The 17,463-nt window shown below is 56.3% G+C and overlaps 1 protein-coding gene across 1 annotated transcript; it reads right to left on the bottom strand.

Moving 5' to 3' along the window:
• Window positions 1–1,988: 1,988 nt before the first annotated feature.
• Ccdc88b (coiled-coil domain containing 88B) lies at window positions 1,989–17,044 on the bottom strand. Its single transcript, XM_055610530.1, has 27 exons — window positions 16,955–17,044; window positions 16,556–16,710; window positions 16,319–16,430; window positions 16,171–16,240; window positions 16,034–16,092; window positions 15,864–15,947; window positions 15,094–15,237; window positions 14,783–14,931; window positions 14,576–14,657; window positions 14,299–14,457; window positions 13,669–13,815; window positions 13,389–13,497; window positions 13,103–13,239; window positions 11,902–13,017; window positions 7,636–7,763; window positions 7,448–7,565; window positions 7,103–7,198; window positions 6,885–7,025; window positions 6,177–6,433; window positions 5,768–5,911; window positions 5,417–5,603; window positions 5,169–5,314; window positions 4,863–4,961; window positions 4,478–4,644; window positions 3,742–3,951; window positions 3,520–3,588; window positions 1,989–2,400 (listed from the first exon to the last, which is right to left on the bottom strand). Exons 1-27 carry the CDS (start codon window positions 17,012–17,014, stop codon window positions 2,345–2,347), a joined length of 4,401 nt encoding a protein of 1,466 aa, XP_055466505.1. The 5' UTR covers window positions 17,015–17,044; the 3' UTR covers window positions 1,989–2,344.
• Between the last annotated feature and the right edge of the window lie 419 nt (window positions 17,045–17,463).

The raw sequence follows: 17,463 nt of genomic DNA, 5'->3' as shown, positions 1-17,463 counted from the left end.
CTGCTGTCCTTGACATGCATCTCACAGTCCTGGCATCTCCAATACCGAGGTCTCCGTGGCATCTGACACTGCACCTTCACCAGAGGCGGCCTAGCCTCTCTTCAGGGACTCTGACCCTGCTTCATGTTACCAAGCCCCAGCTGTTTAAGTTGGGCCTTTCATGCCTTCAGCACCATGTGGGAGGCTCTCACACATTGTTCGCCAAGTTCTTCTGACAGCTTGAGATGCAGCCTTGACCCTGCACTAGGCCGTAACTTCTGTGTCATGACCCTGGGAAACACTTCCCATAGCCTCTGCCTCAATGGTTTTGTTTTTTCATCCCTAGCTAACAAATATCCATTGTCTCTGTAAAGCAAAGGTTTCACTTCCACTGATTCTTTTTTGGTTTGGTTTGGTTTGGTTTTGTTTTCAAGACAGGGTTTCTCTGTGTAGCCCTGGTGTCCTGGAACTTGCTCTGTAGTCCAGGCTGCCCTCAAACTCAGAGATCTGCCTGCTTCTGCCTCCCGAGTGCTGGGATTAAAGGCTTGAGCCATCAGCACCCGGATCACTTTCATTGGTTCTTAATTAAAATATATCACATGGACAACCCTGATAAACACTGAAGAACTGTAAAACTTCCCTCTGAAACTCCACAGGCCAGGCCTCTTGTCTGCATGGCTCTTAACATGATCTTCCGAGTTCCCACAACAGTTCTTTAAGCTCTGAGCACTCAATGACCTTTCTAGGGCAAAGTTCCCAAACCCTCTTCCTTCTTCCCACAAAGCAGTCAATGGCATGAAAGTCACATGTTCAGGTCCCTCACAGCAGTGCCCCACATCCCAGGGACCAACTTCTACATTAGCTCGCTTCTCTGTGGCCATGATAAAAACACTGACAAAAAGCAACCTGGGCAAGAAAAGGTTTGTCTGGCTTACAGGTCATAGTCCTGCAAGCCAAGCCGAGGCAGGAACATGGAGGTAGGAACTGAAGCAGAAACCATGGAGCAACACTGCCTGCTGGATTGCTTCCTTTGGCCTTCTCAGACAGCTTCTTTCTTTCTTTTTAATATTTTTATTATTTTTAGTTATGTGTAGGTGTGTGTGTCTACATGTGGGTGTGTGCACAGGAGGCCCAGAGGCATTCCCTAGGGCTGGGGTTACAGACACCTGTGAGCTACCTAGCGTGGCTGGGAACTGAACCTGGGCCTTCCAGAAGAGCAGCAAGTATTGAGCCATCTCTCTAGCTCCTCTGCTAGCACGTGTGTGTGTGTGTGTGTGTGTGTGTGTGTGTGTGTGTGTGTGTGTGTTTGTGTGTGTGTGTGTGTGTATACACCTGCTTAGGGACGTACCATCACAGTGGACTTAGCCTACCTACGACAATCAGCAGTCAAGAGAATGCCTCCATAGACAATACCCAATACTGACAATACTGACAGTATTCCAATCTGTTGGTGGCAATTCCTCAGGTAAGTTTCCTCCTCCCGGGTGTCAGGTTGACAGCTAAAGCTAACTATATCAGTTCCCCTTCCCAATCATTGTCCTAGGGACCCAGCTCAGAGATGTGGCCTACCACCTCTTATAGCACCCCCTTACCAGAGCGAGCTCCCTGAGGCAGGGCTCAACCCCAAAGGGGCAGGGGAAAGGAGATGAGAAGGTTGGGGGATACAGAGAGAGAAAGGAGGTGCTCTGAGAGACCAGGTCAAGGCCAACCAACGTGACTGTGTCTCCCATCCCAGACCCCAGGTCTCATCCACTGCTGAATGCCTACCCAGGCCCTGCCCACCATTGGCTGCTCACCCAGCCAGCACATCCAGCCTTTGCCAAGGCCAAATGCCCACACTGTAATTCCTTTTGCTACCTGGTCCAGGCATGGCTCTCTGGCTGCAGAAGCCCACCAATAGGAATCCACAGCACCTCCAGTCTCCCAGACCCAGCCAGCAGACACAAAGCCGAGATTCATGGGGTTACAGCTTTATTCTCCTCTCCTCCATGTCCCAGACAAGGCTCAGATATCAGCCCAGGCCTGTCTCCGGGGAATAGGCCTTGCCTTCCCATCTAGGCCTGGCAGAGGGCTCTCTTGCCAGCCTCCTTCAGCTGAGGAATCTCCCAGAGATCGCCTCCTCAGTGACGGCCGTGTGGCCGAGCAAGAGCCCTGGCGGGACCAGTCATATCCCCTGCCCACAGCCTTGTCCCAGCATCTTCTCAGGGACCCAGTGTATGTTGTGGGGCACCTGGGAGACCAGGCATCTTTGTCCAAGGATGCTTTTTGGGGTCCCTGGGTCCCCCAGTTGTTGGACTGCCTGGGAAACCCACTGAACCTACAATGGGTAGAAGGTTGCACTCCAAAGCCTTCTGTCCTCACAGTGTCACTGGTTGAGGGAAGGGGTTGAGAGCAGTTTCTCCAGGTTCTGCTCCTGGAGGGCTAGAGAGAAAGGCTGGGCTCAGGCTTCCTCCCAGGAAGATGCTCAGCAGTCAAGGCAGCCCACAGGACCCTGAACCTTCTATCCACCTGCTATTCCTCCACCTCCCTCAACCAGCCTGCCTCCAAGCTGTCCCTAAACGCCAGTTCCTCTCTGAAGCTTGTCCCAATTTCAACCCCTCGCCTGATCACACACGAGAGTGTGTGTAAAAAAATAATGGGTGTGGTGGCACACAATTATTTTCCTAGAACTAAGAAAGTTGAGGTAGGAAGATGGCCACAAATTTTTGGCCAGCCTGGGCTACACAGTGAGTTCTAGGCCATCTTGAGCTATAGAACAAGACCCTGAATCAAAAAACAAAGAAACAAACAAGTCAGGCCTATTTTACAATCACAGCACTGAGAAGGTAGAGGCAGAAATATCAGTTCAAGGCCAGCCTAGGCAATGTGAGACCTGTGTTCTCAAGAAAAAGGAAAAAGAAAAAAATTGAGCCAGACTTGGTAGATCATGCCTTTAATCCCAGCATAGATAGGCAGATCTTTGTGAGTTAGAAGCTGGCCTGGTCTCCATAGGAAGTTCCAGGATAGCCAGGCTGCACAGTGAGACTCTGTCTCAAAAATACTAACAATAATAATTTAAACAAGAAAATCTCATTTGTCATTTTTTGCACTGACTACACATCGAAAAATGTAATCATTTAGGCAGAGTTAAATGAATCCTGTCATTGAAATTGTTGTACCTATCTCTTTGGTTTCTGACAGGGTCATTAAAAGGAAAAATTCACATGTAGCTCACATCGCATTCCCCCCCCCCCCTCCTTTAAGGCAGAGTCTTGCCATAGACTTAAGGCTGAGCTTGAACTTATAATTCTCCTACCTCAGCCTCCCAGGGATGACAGGCAGGTACCACCCAGGCCCTGTATTGCTGTCAGTCCCGGCTGTTGCACAGAGTTATTATTCTCAGGCAGTGTTTGCTGTCTGCTTCCCTACACCACAATGTTCCCTGCCATATCCACAGGAGCACACCAGCTGGTGTTTGGTAAAGGATCCTTCCTCATCAGAAGAGAGAATTGGTGAATGAGACTTGCCAGAGACCCCAAATGGACATGCACCCCCACTCACCCTCTCGACTGGCATCTGCTTCATGTTCCGGGAGTGTCTTACTGGAGCCATCCCATTCCACACCAGATCCTGGAGATCAAAAGGCAGCCACTGGGCCACGGTGCCAGGCAGTGGTGGGCAAGGCCCACAGGAACACAGAGACTAGCAGGAATGACTCTCCTCCTCAAAGGTGCTGGGTCCACTGGATGGTGGGGGTTCATATTCAAGGTCTCTATATCTCACCTTTGCTGTGGGCACTGGGTGCCCCCGGGGGGCCTGGCCTGCGCTGTCGGAACCGCTGTCTTGGGGTGTCCCCTGGACTAAATGACTCAGAGCTTCGTCCCCCAGGGAACCGGGAACTGAGTCTACGCCGCTGCTGCCCACCTGCCAGGGTCTCGCCTCCCAAGCAGAGAGAGCTCTGGGCACGGCGCATGGGTGCCGGTGATGAAGACCCTGTGAGAGGCACATGCATGGGAGGGGAAGTGTCACCAAAGTACGGGGAGTGGCCAGGCAAGCAGAGAGCCAGTGGTTCAAGTTACACAGGGTAGAAAAAAGAGCAGAGTGTAGGAGGAAAGGGTCCTGACAAATGAGCCTGGCCAATGTGCTTGCTTTTGCTGCTGGCTCACACAAACGCTCATGTGTGTGAGCGAGGCACCTCACCTCACCCTCTCTGGTCCTCAGTTTCCTTCTGTACCATCAAGGATAAATAACCTTTCCCTGACATGCCCTGTTGCACTGAGGTCTTAGGCACGGTTTTGGGTTGCGTAAAAATGGGGAGATGGCAATACAGACAGAAAGGAGGAGCCAGGCGGGGGTACCCTGCGGGCTGGGGCAGAGAGCGGCCAACAGCATCGAGGCAGGTGGAGGCGGGTGGCAGGGAAAGCCTGGGAGGCACGTGTGCAAGCCAGACAGTGTGGCAGAGGCCAAGGGTGGGAGACATGGAATAGGGACATCCTGGTCACCAGGCCCTCAGACCCACCTGTCCCATCTGCCTCCCTGCCCTCAGGGAGCTCCGTCTCCTGGGGGCCCCCCAGGCTCTCCGTGCTGCCAGCCCCATCGGCCCCAAGGCGTGGCCCCCCAGGGAGGGCCCCCTCCCGCCGGGGCCGTATCAGCCTCTTCACCTTGTCTGCCAGCCAGCTGCCCTTCCTGGGGGCAAGAGGGCATAAGACGGGATAAGGAAACAGGAAATGGGAGGGAGAGGAGAGTCGTGTCAGGGAATGAACAGGGTCACCCTTTCTAAGACCTGCACCCCAGCCTGGTTCTTGGGAAGCTGGAGGTCAGAGGATAGGACAGGGCAAAGGTTAGCAGGATCCGGGACAGGGCAAAGGTTAGCAGGATTCCAGTTCTGAAGAGTGGGGCCTCACTTGGTGCGGGCCAGCGGCCCAGGTTCCAGCACACGGTACTGGTCCATGATTTTCTCCACCAGCTTCTGCTTCTCACGGCGCAAGGCGTTAAGCTGGTCTCTAGTAGGAAGAGGAGAGAATGGGTTCACAGAAATCCTGGCAAAGTCCTGGCAGAAGCAGGTGTAACGCAGCTGCATTGCAGGTAAAACTGCCCTATGTCTGGGACCTTTCCCTTGGATCCGGGGGCGAGGTGGGGATAGTGGGAGGGTGGAAGTGCTCCCTGAAGGGGTCGCCAGGGGGCGTGGCCCTACTCTTGCGCATGCTCACAGGTACTCCTGCTGTTCTCGATGCAGATGGTCACGACTCTGCAGACTGCGCTCGAGCAGCTCTCTGTTCTCCCGGCTCAGGGCCTGTACCTCAGCTAACAGCTGCTTGTTCTCCTCCTCCTGCGCGCTGCGAAGCTGGGTCAGCAGCTGCAGGCAGCAGCAAGGCTATTATAAATACCTGGCTCGAGACTATCCCAGCCTGGCTTGCCTACCTTGACTGCTGAGGGCAGCCCCGACACCGCACCATACCTCACATTGTGTGGTCAGCCGACAGGCGCTCAGGTCCAGCTGCTGGTTGGACTCACGAAGCTGCTGGCTCTGAATCTCAAGTTGTGCTCGCTCCAGCTCCAGCCTCGCCAAGCGGCCCCGCAGCTCCCCACGTTCACCCTGGAGCTCCCCTCGCTCCCGAAACACTTCAGCCAGTAGCATCTGAGCTCTTCGGAGGCAAAGGCCATGGCTCTCTAAGAGTCAGGAGCGCCACACCCACAGAGAGGAGGCGAAGCGGGACACGCAGGGGCAGTGACCAGCCCACCCTAACCCACTTCTCACGTGGGATTGCTGACCTGGGGAGTGAGGGCAGGGCTGCCACAGAGCTGGTACCTGTCATGTTCATTCTGAAGTCTCCGCAGCTCCTCCTCCAGGCCCCGCTGCCTCTGCCCATCCTGCGTCAGGCGTTCACGCTCTGCTAATAGGGCCGCCTCTTGAGCTTCCACATTGGCCCGCTGGGTCTGCAACTGCTCATGCCTGTATGGACAGAGGCCTGCAGCCTTGGCAAGTAGGCACTGCATTGTGGGGATCTGGGAGTCTGACACCTCCTCAGCATAAGCACTACCCCAGCAGGGCCCCAAAGCAGAAGCCGATGCCTCAAAGTTGGTGAGCACAGTCCCCCAAGAGAGCAGCAGTAGGATAGATAGGCAGAGTATGGCACTTCCCAATGGGTCAGACCTGTTGAGGAAGACAGGCAAGTGAGCCTGTCAGGAAGAGAAGTGGGTCGTTTGGGGAGACTCACCGGCCCTGAAGCTCACGGTGAGCCAGCTCCAGGACACGCATATTGGTCTTGAGATCTCGGTGTCTCACCAACAGTCCCTCAAGCTCCACCTCTTGCCTTCGCTGCAGCTGGGCCAGGGTTTCATGGTCCCGAAGCAGAGCCTGCTGCTGCCCCCGGGTCTCCTCCTGGGCCCGTTTTGCCGCCCGAACCTCCTCTTCCAACAGCCCCAACTTCCTGTGCAGCTCCTGGCCCTGAATCTCCATCATAGACTTTTCAGCCTAGAGTGAAGCAGACAGGTAGGACCACCGCAGTGGAGGCGCCCAGCCCACAAGGAGTAAGGGGCATGGCCCAAGACCATAGGGCAGAGGACAGGGACGAGCTAGGGAGGAAGCAGATGGGCAGCCGAAGGACAGGCAGATGTCAAAAGCAGAAGAAAGGCATCATAGTAGCAGGGAAAGCCAAGCCAGGCAAGAGGTCCAAAACAGGGCTGGGACATGTGGGTCAGGGAAGCAGGTGAAGACAATGGTTAGTCTGGAGGAAAAGGCTCAGATGATAAGGTGATGGGGAATGGTGGACTCTGAAGGCAAGGAAAGGGAGAAAGTACAGACTGCGATGGCTGAGGTCAGAGGGAAAGCCCTGTGGGAACAGGTGGGGCAGTTGGCTAGCGTAAGGAAAAGGGCACAAAATGACACAAATGGGCAGGGGACAAGGGCCCCGGCTGCCACCCACCTGCAGACGGCTGCTGTGCTCCTGTGCGCGCTGACTCTGTAGCAGAAGCTCCTGTGCCCGGCCCTGCAGGCTTCCCAGCTGCCCCTCCAGATGCTTCAGCTGCCCCTGCAGCGCTGCCTTCTCTGCCATCAGCGTGGCATTCTGCCAGAAAGGGAGACCATCAGTGGCTAAGCAGCTAGTCCCCCCGTGCCCTGGGCAACCCATGCCCTGTCACTCACACTTCGCTCCACCTCGATAAGCCGACCGTTCTGGGTGTCCGCGGCCTGAGGCTCAGCTTGCACCTCAGTCGCCAGGCCCGCAGAGTACTGGCGCAGCTGCAGGGACAAGGCCCAGGGACACAGATCGCAGGTGCTTCCCACACACAGGGAAGTGTTGGAGCCCAAGCCGACAGACACAGCCAGTCACCCCCAGAAGAGGTTCCATCCACTTCAGGAATAGAGGAAGCAGCCCCACAAGCAGGGTGTGAGGTGAGCAGCTGGCCACCAATCCAGAGGTAAGACCCGAGCCCTGGCAGCCCTGGTTGGGACAAGGGGTGTGCACCTCAGTTCCCAGGAAAGCTTTACCTGAATCAGCTCCTCCTCCAGCTTCAGGGTCTTCGCCTTGATCTCCATCAACGCCTCCTCCTTACTGATGGCAGCTGCCTGTAGCTCGGCTTCCATCCGATGCTCCAGATCCTGGTACCTACCAGGAGAAACCTTAACACCCAGCCCTTACTTCCCTGACCCTCCCTGACCCTGGCCACTATGCCCACCTCTGGTTCTGGCTCTCCTGTTCTCGAAAGAACTCCTGGCGCTCCAAGGCCGCCTGTTCCAGCTCTCGCTGCAGGTGTTCCAGCCGGGCTCCCAGCTGCTGACCCCGCACTACAGCTCTCTCTAGCTCCTGCGGGCAGGCAGAGTGGGCTCAGCAGGTGAGGGGTGAAGGTGGGGAACATTGCTCTAGAGTCAGGCCCAAGGGGTTGTCTTGCCCTTTGCCTTGCTCTGCTAACCTGGCAGTTATCTTTAATCCTGTGGGCCTCTATGTTCCCATCTGGCAACACATGGTTCCCATCTGTAATACCAGCACTCAAGAAGCTGAGGCAGGAGGACAGCTGCAAAGTTAAGACCAGTAAAGAGGTCTAGGCTCAATGTGAGACCTTGTCTAAAAGACCTGGAGGTGCAGGATGGATATGAAAGGAGTGGGACCCTGAAATCTGGTAGGGTGCGGAAGCAGCCCCCGAGCGAGGGGTCAGAGATGCACACTAGGCAAGTGGCTTCACCTCTTTGAGCCCATAGTTCCGCAGGTACCGAGGATGGCGATGGGCCCTGCGAGCTGCCACACCAGCCATGTGCAGGGACTCAGTGGAGGTGGGCCAGCAGAGCACCCTCCAGCATGGAGGGGTGGCTACCAAGAGCAGTCAGAACAGGAACTCGGGCCTAACCACAGCGCCAGGCTGCAGAGGTTGGTCAGAGACTATGGCATTTGACGGTTGGGCCACACCATTCCAGGGTAGGGGGTGGAAGGCCAATTCTGACCTGTGAGCACCTGGGGGAGGGAGGCCAAACCATTATGACTCCTGGGGACCCTGGAAAGATAGAGCTACACAAAGGTGACACTGCCCTGCCACTGGCCACATCCTGCCTCTGAAAACTAAGACTGCTGTTGAGCCATCCTTCTAGGTAACAACTCTCCATACCTTGCCCAACAGATGTGGGCATAGCCTCTGGTTAAAAAACTAAAATTCAGCTAGCTGCCAGTGGTGGCACACACCTCTAATCCCAGCAACTCAGGAGACAGAGCTGATCTCTGAGTTCAAGGCCAGTCTGGTCTACAGAGCAAGTTCTAGGACAGCTAGGGCTAGACAGAGAAACTCTGTCTCAAAAAACCAAAGAGAAGAAGAGGAGGAGGAGAACTACAGTTCCCATGGGGCTCTGCTTCCTGACTGGCCACTAGGGCCCTCACACTGCTAGAGATAAGAGAACCACAGTGCAAAATGAATGTAGAGACCTGAGGCCCTTGCCCACTCCCTGTTCTGGCCATAGCCCTATCTAGTGCCCCTCTGGCCAGCCTGGGAGGCCTCTATGCCCATGTGAGAGCCTCAGGATCGCTTCTCTGTCTGCTCTGCTAGCCAGCTCCCTCAGTGCTACATCCAGGCAGTGCCCGGAACTGTTCCAGTCAGGAAATCATGCCAGTTCTCCCTACTCCCAGCCTCTCCTCCAAGTCCTCAGAGCCGCTAGCTCTTCCAGGCCCACCCTTGCCTTCACTGCTAGCCTCTCCCCCAAAAGCAAACGTGTACCGAGTGCCAGGTACACCGTAAGCTCTTGCCACGCATTGTTTTATGAGATCCTATCAGATAGGAACTGTTTGTGCTCTCTCTCTCTCTCTCTCTCTCTCTCTCTCTCTCCCCTTCTCTGCCTCTCTCGTTCTTTTTTCTTCTCCCTCTTTTGGTTATTTAATTATTTATTTCTGAGACAGGGTCTTGCTGTGTATTCCTGTCACCGTGAACCAGGCCAGCCTCAGACTCACAGAGATCCGCCAGCCTCTGCCCCCAAGTACTGAGATTAGAGGTTTGCACCACCACATCCAGGCCTCTCCTTAGCCTTAGAGGCTTTGCTGCATAGCACAGGGTGGCCTCTAACTCTCAATCCTCTTGCCTCAGCCTCCCTAGGGTAAGACTACAGGCATGTGCCACCACATGTGGGGCAGGCACCGTTTTGTTTCCATTTTACAGATGAGGAAATAAACACTCAGAAGTAACTTGCTCCAAGCCACACAGCTGGCAATGAGGAGGACCTGAGCTACTATGCAGTTCTTTGCCGGCAGATCTCCGGGTCCCATCCTACAATATGTACTCCAGAGAGATCCTCTTCCATCATTAGCTCGTCCGTAGGCGTTCTCACATTCCCTGTGTCTCTTCCCCCATCCTACCCTGGGCAGAGCCTACCCTGTGTCAACTGGCCCACCCAATCCTGTTCCCCATCCTCACCACTGGGAGGGGCCTACACGAGGTGTTCTTCCTGTCTGTGCCCTGGGATGGAGCCCAGGCTCTCACTGGAGCAGCCAGTTCCCAGTCCTCGTTCTAGAGCTCTACTCTAGCACCCTTGCCGTTGCCCAGTGCTAGCCTTGGCTTCGCATGCCAATATGACTGGCTGTTTTTGCTCATTTCCAGCCTCCAGCCGTACCGTTCACTCACAACAAAACCCCCATCCTCTCCCTCAGCAAAGAAGAAAGCTTTCACCCTGCCCAACGGAAACCCTGCTCAATTCCTCCTCAGTTGCACCTCTCCTGACTTCTCCAACTCACACCTGGATCTGTTCCTCTCCACCTCCTCCTGGAAGCCTTCCCTGATGTATCTAGCCAGGACCTATAACTCCATGCACTGTCCTGTTTCCTCTGTGCTTGTACATATGGGCATCCTGCCTAGCTGGTCACCACTGTACCCACAGCCTGGTACAGAGCCTTGGCTGGCCTCACGGAGTGAATGAATAAATGAATACCAGCATTTCTAGGATTCCCTCCCCTCTGTCACTGACCCTGTGCCCCTGCCAGCCCTACTTGCCACGGATACTACTGCCACTGCCTCCTGATGGGCCCAGGCCCACCACTGCCAAGGCGACCCTCCTCAAACTCAACTCACACTTTCCATGCCAGTGAACAGAGTAGGAGCCCCTTCAAAGGTGACTTCTGGGTCCCCCAGCCTCTCCAGTGCCTTAGAGTCCTTGTCACCCACTTCATCAAAGCTCTTAATCTTTCAGCATCAAGTAGAATCTTGATAATTTTCCCCGGAGACCTCTCACACCCAAACAGGCATTTCCACCCGCTCCTGGTAATAGTAGTAATGGCATTGTTTTTGTTTTGTTTTGTTTTGTTTATTTTGAGACGGGGTTTCTCTGTGTAGCCCTGGCTGTGCTAGAACTCACTATGTAGACCAGGCTAGGCTGGCCTCGAACTCATGGAGATTCACCTACGTCTGTCTCCTGAGTGCTGGGATTAAGGGTGTGCACTACGACTACCCAGCGCACTTCATCTTCAGTGAATGTTTGCTTTTGTTTTCTCTCTAGATGGAGTTTCAGGTAGCCCGGGCTAGCCTCCAGTTCATTATATAGTAAAGGATGTCTGTGCTGTCAACTTGACACGAGCCAGTCATCTGTGAACAGGGAACCCCAAATGGAAAAAAATGCCTCTGTCAGACTGTCCATAGGCAAGTCTGTGGGGCATTTTCTTGCGTAACAATTTATGTGGGAGGACCCAGCCCACTGTGAGAGGTGCCATCCCTAGACAGTTGTCCTGAGTTGTATAAAAAGAGCAAGATGAGGAAGCTAAGGAGGGAAGCCAGTGAGCAGAGCCTTCCCAGAGCCTCTGCTTCACTCAGTTCCTGTCTCCAGGTTCCTTCTTGGAGTTCTTGCCCTGACTTCCTTCATGATGGACTGTGCTCTGTAAGATGAAATAAACCCTTTCCTACCCACCTTGCTTTTGGTCATGGTGTTAAACGCGGCGACAGAAAAGCAAACTAGAACATCGGCCTTGAACTTCTAGTCCTCCTGCCTCCGCATCCCGAGCACTGAGATGACAAGCACCTGCCGCCATGTGTGCTTTAGGTGGGGTTGGGAATGCAAGCAAGCTCTCTATAGAGTGAGCTCCATCCCCAGCAACTGAGGAACTATTGTTTGGTCACTGATAGCGGGCCTTGGCAAGCATGAGTAAAGCAAGTCTCACAGCCTGGTCTGCAGACAGGCTGTGAGGGCTGCCAGGCACAGCATCTCTGTTTAATACAGGAAGAAGGGCCGGGGGCAAAGGAACAGAAACTACCACAACAGAGTGCAGGATAGACCACAGGATTGGCAGTGTGAGTCACTCTGCGAGCCCCTCCTGTGGCCTATCCCATCAAGGTCCGGCTATCAGCTGTATCCTGCAACCGCGGGAGTGGCCTGGATTTTCTACTCTCTGTCCCATCTCAGTGCAGTGAAGAGACCCACACCGCACATCCCAGCAACGGGCCCAGGTCCTCATTCCCCTGACCCACTCCCGTTACCCCACATACCTCCCTAAGCGCTTGCTTCTCCACATGCTCCCTCTCAGCGTCCTCCAGATGACGGCGGACCTCGCTCTCCAGAGCCTGCACCTGCTGCTCCGCAGCCTCAACTTGAGCCCGGAGCCTGGGCCCCTCACGTTCCCACTGCCTCCGCTCCCGGCCTGCTGCTGCTAGTGCCTCTGCCAGCGCCTCCCGCTCTCGAGATGCAGCCTCCAGCTCTAGGCTAGCCATATCCATCGCTTCACGAAGACGGGCCTGCTCCCGGGCCTGAGCCTCTGCTTCCTGATGGGCCTCAGCCTCTGCTCTGCGTGCTTGGGCCAGCTCCTCAGAGAGGCAGGCAGCCTCTGCACTTCGGGCCTCCAGTCTTTGGGCCTGGGCTTGCACTTTAGCTTGAAGGTCAGCAACCTGTCTCCTCAGTTGTGCCACCTCCTCTCTGATGGCCTGCTCCTCTGGCTCCTCCCCGGACCAGACATCAGGTTCCCCTTCTGATGTCTGCTGCGGTTTCTGAGAGGCCAGTTTACTGACCAAGCCCTTGGGCCTCTGTTCAGGGCCTCCTGCCTCTGTCTGTAGCCCCTGATCCAGGGTCTCCTGATCCTTCAGAGGCTCCAGGACGATGAACTCTGAAGATCCGGGCCTGCGCTCAGGGCCCTCCTGTTTCAGGACCCGGGTGTCGGGTACCAACTCTCCCTGGAGAGTCTCCCTGCTTGCTCCCTCCCTCTCTCCGAGCAACTCCTGCACTTCAATTCTGATCTCTGGACCCTGTGGTGGGGCCCAGACAGTGGGGCTCTGGAGAGAGACTCTGTGACCGGACTTCTCCAGGGACTCATGTGTCTCCACAGGAGGGTCTGATTCTTGGGGAGTTAGGTCTGAGGTGTGGGGATCTGGAGAAACCATCTGGAAAGGACTCTCCACCTCTGGGTGTGAATCAGACGCCTGGGGACACTCAGATGACCTTGTGACGTCAGAGTCTGATGCTGAGAAAGACAAGTCCAAAGACTCAGGGCCTTCACCTCCTATCTGGCAGGCCTGGCTTTGGAGGCTGGGATCTGGGCTCAGGGGAGTTGCAGAAGCCCCACTGGGCACAGGCATCGTGGAGTCCTTGCTCTGCTCCTCCAGCAGAGGGTGCTGAAGGCACAGGAGAGGGACAATGGGGAGCATTAGGAGAGGTAGGGTGGCAAAGAGTGAGGATAAGGATAGGGGAGGGACCCACCTGGCGGCCAAGCTGTCCCTGAAGCATCTGCAGCAGACCTCGGAGCTCCTGGTTCTCCTGCTCCACTGCCCTCAGCCGCCCGGCCTCCGCTTCCCTCACCTCATCTTGCAGTGAGGGTGCTGTCCCCGGTAGGGGCGCTGGAGACACGGCCAAGTCAGGACTCTGTCCACGCTCCCTGATCTCAGAGGCCTAGTAAGGGCATGAAAACAAGCCCCCCCTCTCCTCCCCGCACTCCGAGAGCCTGCCTACATCTCAGATCCTCATCCCCACCCTAGGCCAAACTCACCCTCCCCAGGGGAGCCTGGGGTCGGCTCCAGGCTCCTCTGAAGTTCCAGCTCCAGCCCCACATTCTCCTCCACCAGCTGCTCCAACTGATGCTGCAGAGAATCCAGCTCCTGGGGTGTGGAAGAGTGGGGTCAACACAGCCTTCTTCATCTGGTCCAGGCCAACTGTGCACTTCTGAGCATCCCAACAGGCTACAGGAATAACTTAGAGAAACCTGGAGCATCACCGGAGCCGTGGGGGACCAGGGACAAGGGACTGACGGACAGGTCAACAGGGCTCACCGCATGGGCCTCGCCCAGCCGCGTGCGCAGCAGGAGATTCTCCCGCTGGCTCTCGTGCAGCCTGGCTGAGCGCTCCCGGGCAACCTCCAGCTGTTCCTCCAGCAGGGCCTTCGAGGCCTCCAGGGCCCCAGAAAGCACCCGCTCCTCCTGGTGGGAAAGCCAGGAGGATCCTGGGTGAGATGCAGCCCTTCCCCTGGACCGGCTTCAGACCCTGCCTCCTCTTCTCTCAGGATCTCTCCAGGGTCTCCCCATGTACTCGACCTTTCCGTCCCTGCCCCAACGAAAAGCCTTCCAGAGCAGCGTCCCTCCAGACCACACTCATCAGTACCCACTACTTGGTAGTGTCTCACTGCAGATTTCGCAATTGTACCCGTAACCCTCCCCCGACCCCAAAATCCGGCTCTTCAAGATCTGCCCATAGTCTCTCGGGTTCTCCCTTTCATCCGCCTATCCTAAAGGGCTTGTCCCAGATTCCACCCGCTGTATCCTCACCCATTTCTCCCTGTTGTCACAGTCTCTCCAACAAAGCTGGACCCACTCCTCTCTCGGACAGCCCCGTCCCGCGGGTCCCGCCACCAGACCACGCCCCACCATAACCATACCCCGCCCCCAGCCCCGCCCCCAGCTCGCCTCCAGCTGGTTCTTGAATTGCTCCGTGGCCTGAAGCTTCTCGCGACAGCGCCGCAGCTCCTCCTGCAGGCGTGGCAGGCGGCTGGCGCGCTCGCGCAGCGCCTCTGCCTCCTCGCGGTAGAGTTCCGCGCGCTTGGCTTGTCCTGACAACGCCTGGACCTGGGCCAGATGGTGTGGAACTAGGATTAGCCAGCCACGGGACAGAGGGGTGAGGGATCGCACGGAGCAGTAGGACCGCGATGGGGAGGGGACAGTGGCGGAGGACATTGGAGCGCACCTCCTGGCGGAGCCTTCGAATTTCAGCCTCCAAGCCCTGCACCTCGGCCTGGGAGTCCAGCAGCAGCTCAGCCTTTTCCTCCCTGGAGGGATGGTGGCGATGGAGGATGTCTGCCGCAGCAACCCTACACCTGGGCCCTATCGTGCCCCCACGACTGGGAACCCATCCAGGTCCCACTGGCCCCTTCCCCAGCCTGCAGACACTCACACCTCCTGCCGCAGGCGTCTCAGCTGGGCCTTTGCGTTGGTCAACTGCAGAGCCAGATGGTGGGAGGGAGCCTCCGCAGAAGCGTTAGCAGGAGCCTCTGGCAACAGCAAGCGGGCAGGCTCCCGCTCCAGCAGCAGTTCAACCAACCGCTGGCGGGAGGGCAAAGGTCAAGAGGCACCTTTCAAAACCTCAGCACATCAGGCCTCCAATCCCCAAAGTCATTCTGGGTTATGACAACTGACAGCCCCCAATGTTGGCGCCAAACCCCATCTCCCCAGCTCAGCCCCATGTGACTGTTGCCTGTCTCCTACCTGAGCCCCCAGATCCCGCTCTCGCACCAGTCTGGACATTGTCCCCATCAGGCTTTGTAACTGCATCTCCAGCTCCGCAGCCACCAGCTCTCCAGGCTCTGGTCCAGCCAGAGCCAGTACCATACCAGCACCAGGCTGGGTCACCTGAGGGCACGGAGAGCAATACATCATACATCAGAAGGAGTGAGAGTTGGTTTCTGTGGTGATGACAGTCTCCCGTGCCACCCACCACAGTACGGAGAGATGGGCGTTAGACAGACTGGGAGAAGGGCCACGACTAGATAAAAAAGGTGGCAAATTTCCAAGATGGCGGAACCTCAACCTGCTGACTTAAGACAAAAGTCTGGCAGCTTTTGCCCAACTCCAGGAGGCCCCCTGCTGATGGATTGGTTCAACAAGTTCAAGGCCTGATTAGGATGTGTCACACAACAGTCTCAGACCAATCAACTAATGGTCTGACCAACCCTAAAGTAGAGGGAAGAAGAGTCTTCAGAGACATTAAGACACCCCCACACACACACAGGCCTCCAGAAGAGACGGCATACTTTGGCTTCCCCAAGTCCCCCCCCCCTCTGCAAAACAGAGGGTCTTTCTTTCTGTGTGTCTGCTGCACGTGTGTTTGCTCATTCCCAATAAATGCCTTTCTTAACTGCCGATTCTGTCTGCTGCCACCCGCTGTGCTTCAGGCTTGTCCTGCCTTTTAATTCTTTAACTGGCAGTGAAAATGAAGAACCCCATCAACGCCCTAGACTGTCTCACTTCAGCAGTACCTCCTGGATTGCAACAGCCAGCTCACTCTGGACGTCAAGGCTGAGGCCCCGGATGTGACGGATGAAGAGCTCCCGGTGTTCACACTGTGGGAGACAGGAGGTCCAAAGCTGTCACACAGGGCTCCCTCCTCCTGTGAGAACCCCATTCTCTTCTCCCTTCCCTTCCTCACCTGCACTGAGGCCCCCAACAACAACCGAAGGATGCCTTCCAGCTCGTCCACGGCCTCTTCTGCTGGGCACAAGCCACAAGGGGTCAAGAGGGACATAGGACAGGGACAGAGGCCAGGGGCAGGTAGGAAACAAGCACCTGAGAAAGGGTCAAACCCCAGTGTCTTCAGGTCTGGGGCTGGTGACAGGATCAGCAGCTGCAGTTCCTCCTAGAACAGGCCAACACTGAGAAAGGCACCTTCACAGGGGGCTCATAGGCTTCTTGTCAGCTCTCCCCAATGCCTTACCTGGTAGAAAGCTCTCAGCTGCACCCACAGATGATGGAGGTTCCACATCCGACAGGCTGCAGGACCATCAGGGTCCCTGACCATCCGAAGTCCTCCTCGGGAACTGGGAGCACTGCGGTCACCCAGGAGACAAGGATGAGGACCATCCCCATCAGACCTGCCCTGCCCTTCACCCGCAGGCTCCTCCCATAATTCACAGCCCCCTCCCCTCAGACCAGCCCTCTCTACGTCACTCACATAATGCCCAGCACCCGAAGAAGTAAGGCCCCATCGCTCAGCCTCAGGAATCTCTTCTCCACACAAAGAGGCCCCTCTTCTTCCTCCTCCTCCTGCTCCTCCTCTGTCCCCCCTGATTCTTCTGCCTCCCCCACCAGCCCAGCCAGCCCCAGCGCCTGTAGAGACAAACAAGTCAGCTAAGCAGGTGGAAACTCCCAACTAGTAACTCCATCCTGAGTCCTGATCTGCCCCAATATACTCTAGGGTCCCTTCCCACCAGTGCCCTTGAATGCCTCTTGTCCCAGATCCCAGACCCTCTCCACCTCCCACCCATCTGCCGGCTGGATTCTGTACACCCGGCCACCCCTCCCCCAGCCCTGACACTCTCTTCCCCTTCCAGCTCTCCCACCTGACCCTCACCCAGGTGGCCAGACTCCCACCCAGGAAGTCTCTGAGCCTGGGCTCCCTGGCCCCCTCCATGTTGGGGGCTCAGGGTGTAGTCCCCGTCACGCTGTGGTAGCTACACCTGCTCTGAGAGGAAGAGGAAGTCCCCGGCTGGGGGATCCCAGAGGCCCAGCCGCAGACCCTGCACAGCTTCCTTCTTCCGGGGTTCTGCAGGGCTCTGCTGAGACTCCTCAGCAGCCCGGTGTGTGTGCATGCACGCGCACACGCACACACACACACGCACACACACACACGCACACATGCACACATCTTCCCTGAGTGTCAGATAAGACTAACTACAAAGCTGTAAGTCAGCTGAGGGGAGGCCCCTGACACCATGGGCAATGATGGGAAGCCCTTTCTTTCCTCTCTGGGCAAGAGAGGGTGACCCTGGTACTCTGTGGTCACTAAAAGGGTTTTGGCCTTGGAGTCCATAGGTCAGGCTTCATTTGTTGATACCTCCTTCTTCAGCCTCATGGCAGTCC

Source organism: Psammomys obesus, unplaced genomic scaffold (genome assembly GCF_907164565.1).
Source record: "Psammomys obesus unplaced genomic scaffold, mPsaObe1.curated_primary_1811, whole genome shotgun sequence".
NCBI classification, from domain to species: domain Eukaryota; kingdom Metazoa; phylum Chordata; class Mammalia; order Rodentia; family Muridae; genus Psammomys; species Psammomys obesus.
Note: the sequence above shows the minus strand (reverse complement) of the source record. Positions and strands in the feature narration are given on the sequence as shown.

Excerpts from the sequence above, each read along its gene's own strand:
- Ccdc88b (XM_055610530.1), bottom strand. The coding sequence starts at position 17,014 with ATGGAGGGGGCCAGGGAGCCCAGGCTCAGAGACTTCCTGGGTGGGAGT. Across the intron at positions 5,912-6,176 it reads CACCGTGAGCTTCAGGGCCG|GCATGAGCAGTTGCAGACCC; the intron begins GTGAGTCTCCCC and ends CTGTCCATACAG. Across the intron at positions 4,962-5,168 it reads CGAGAACAGCAGGAGTACCT|AGACCAGCTTAACGCCTTGC; the intron begins GTGAGCATGCGC and ends TCTTCCTACTAG.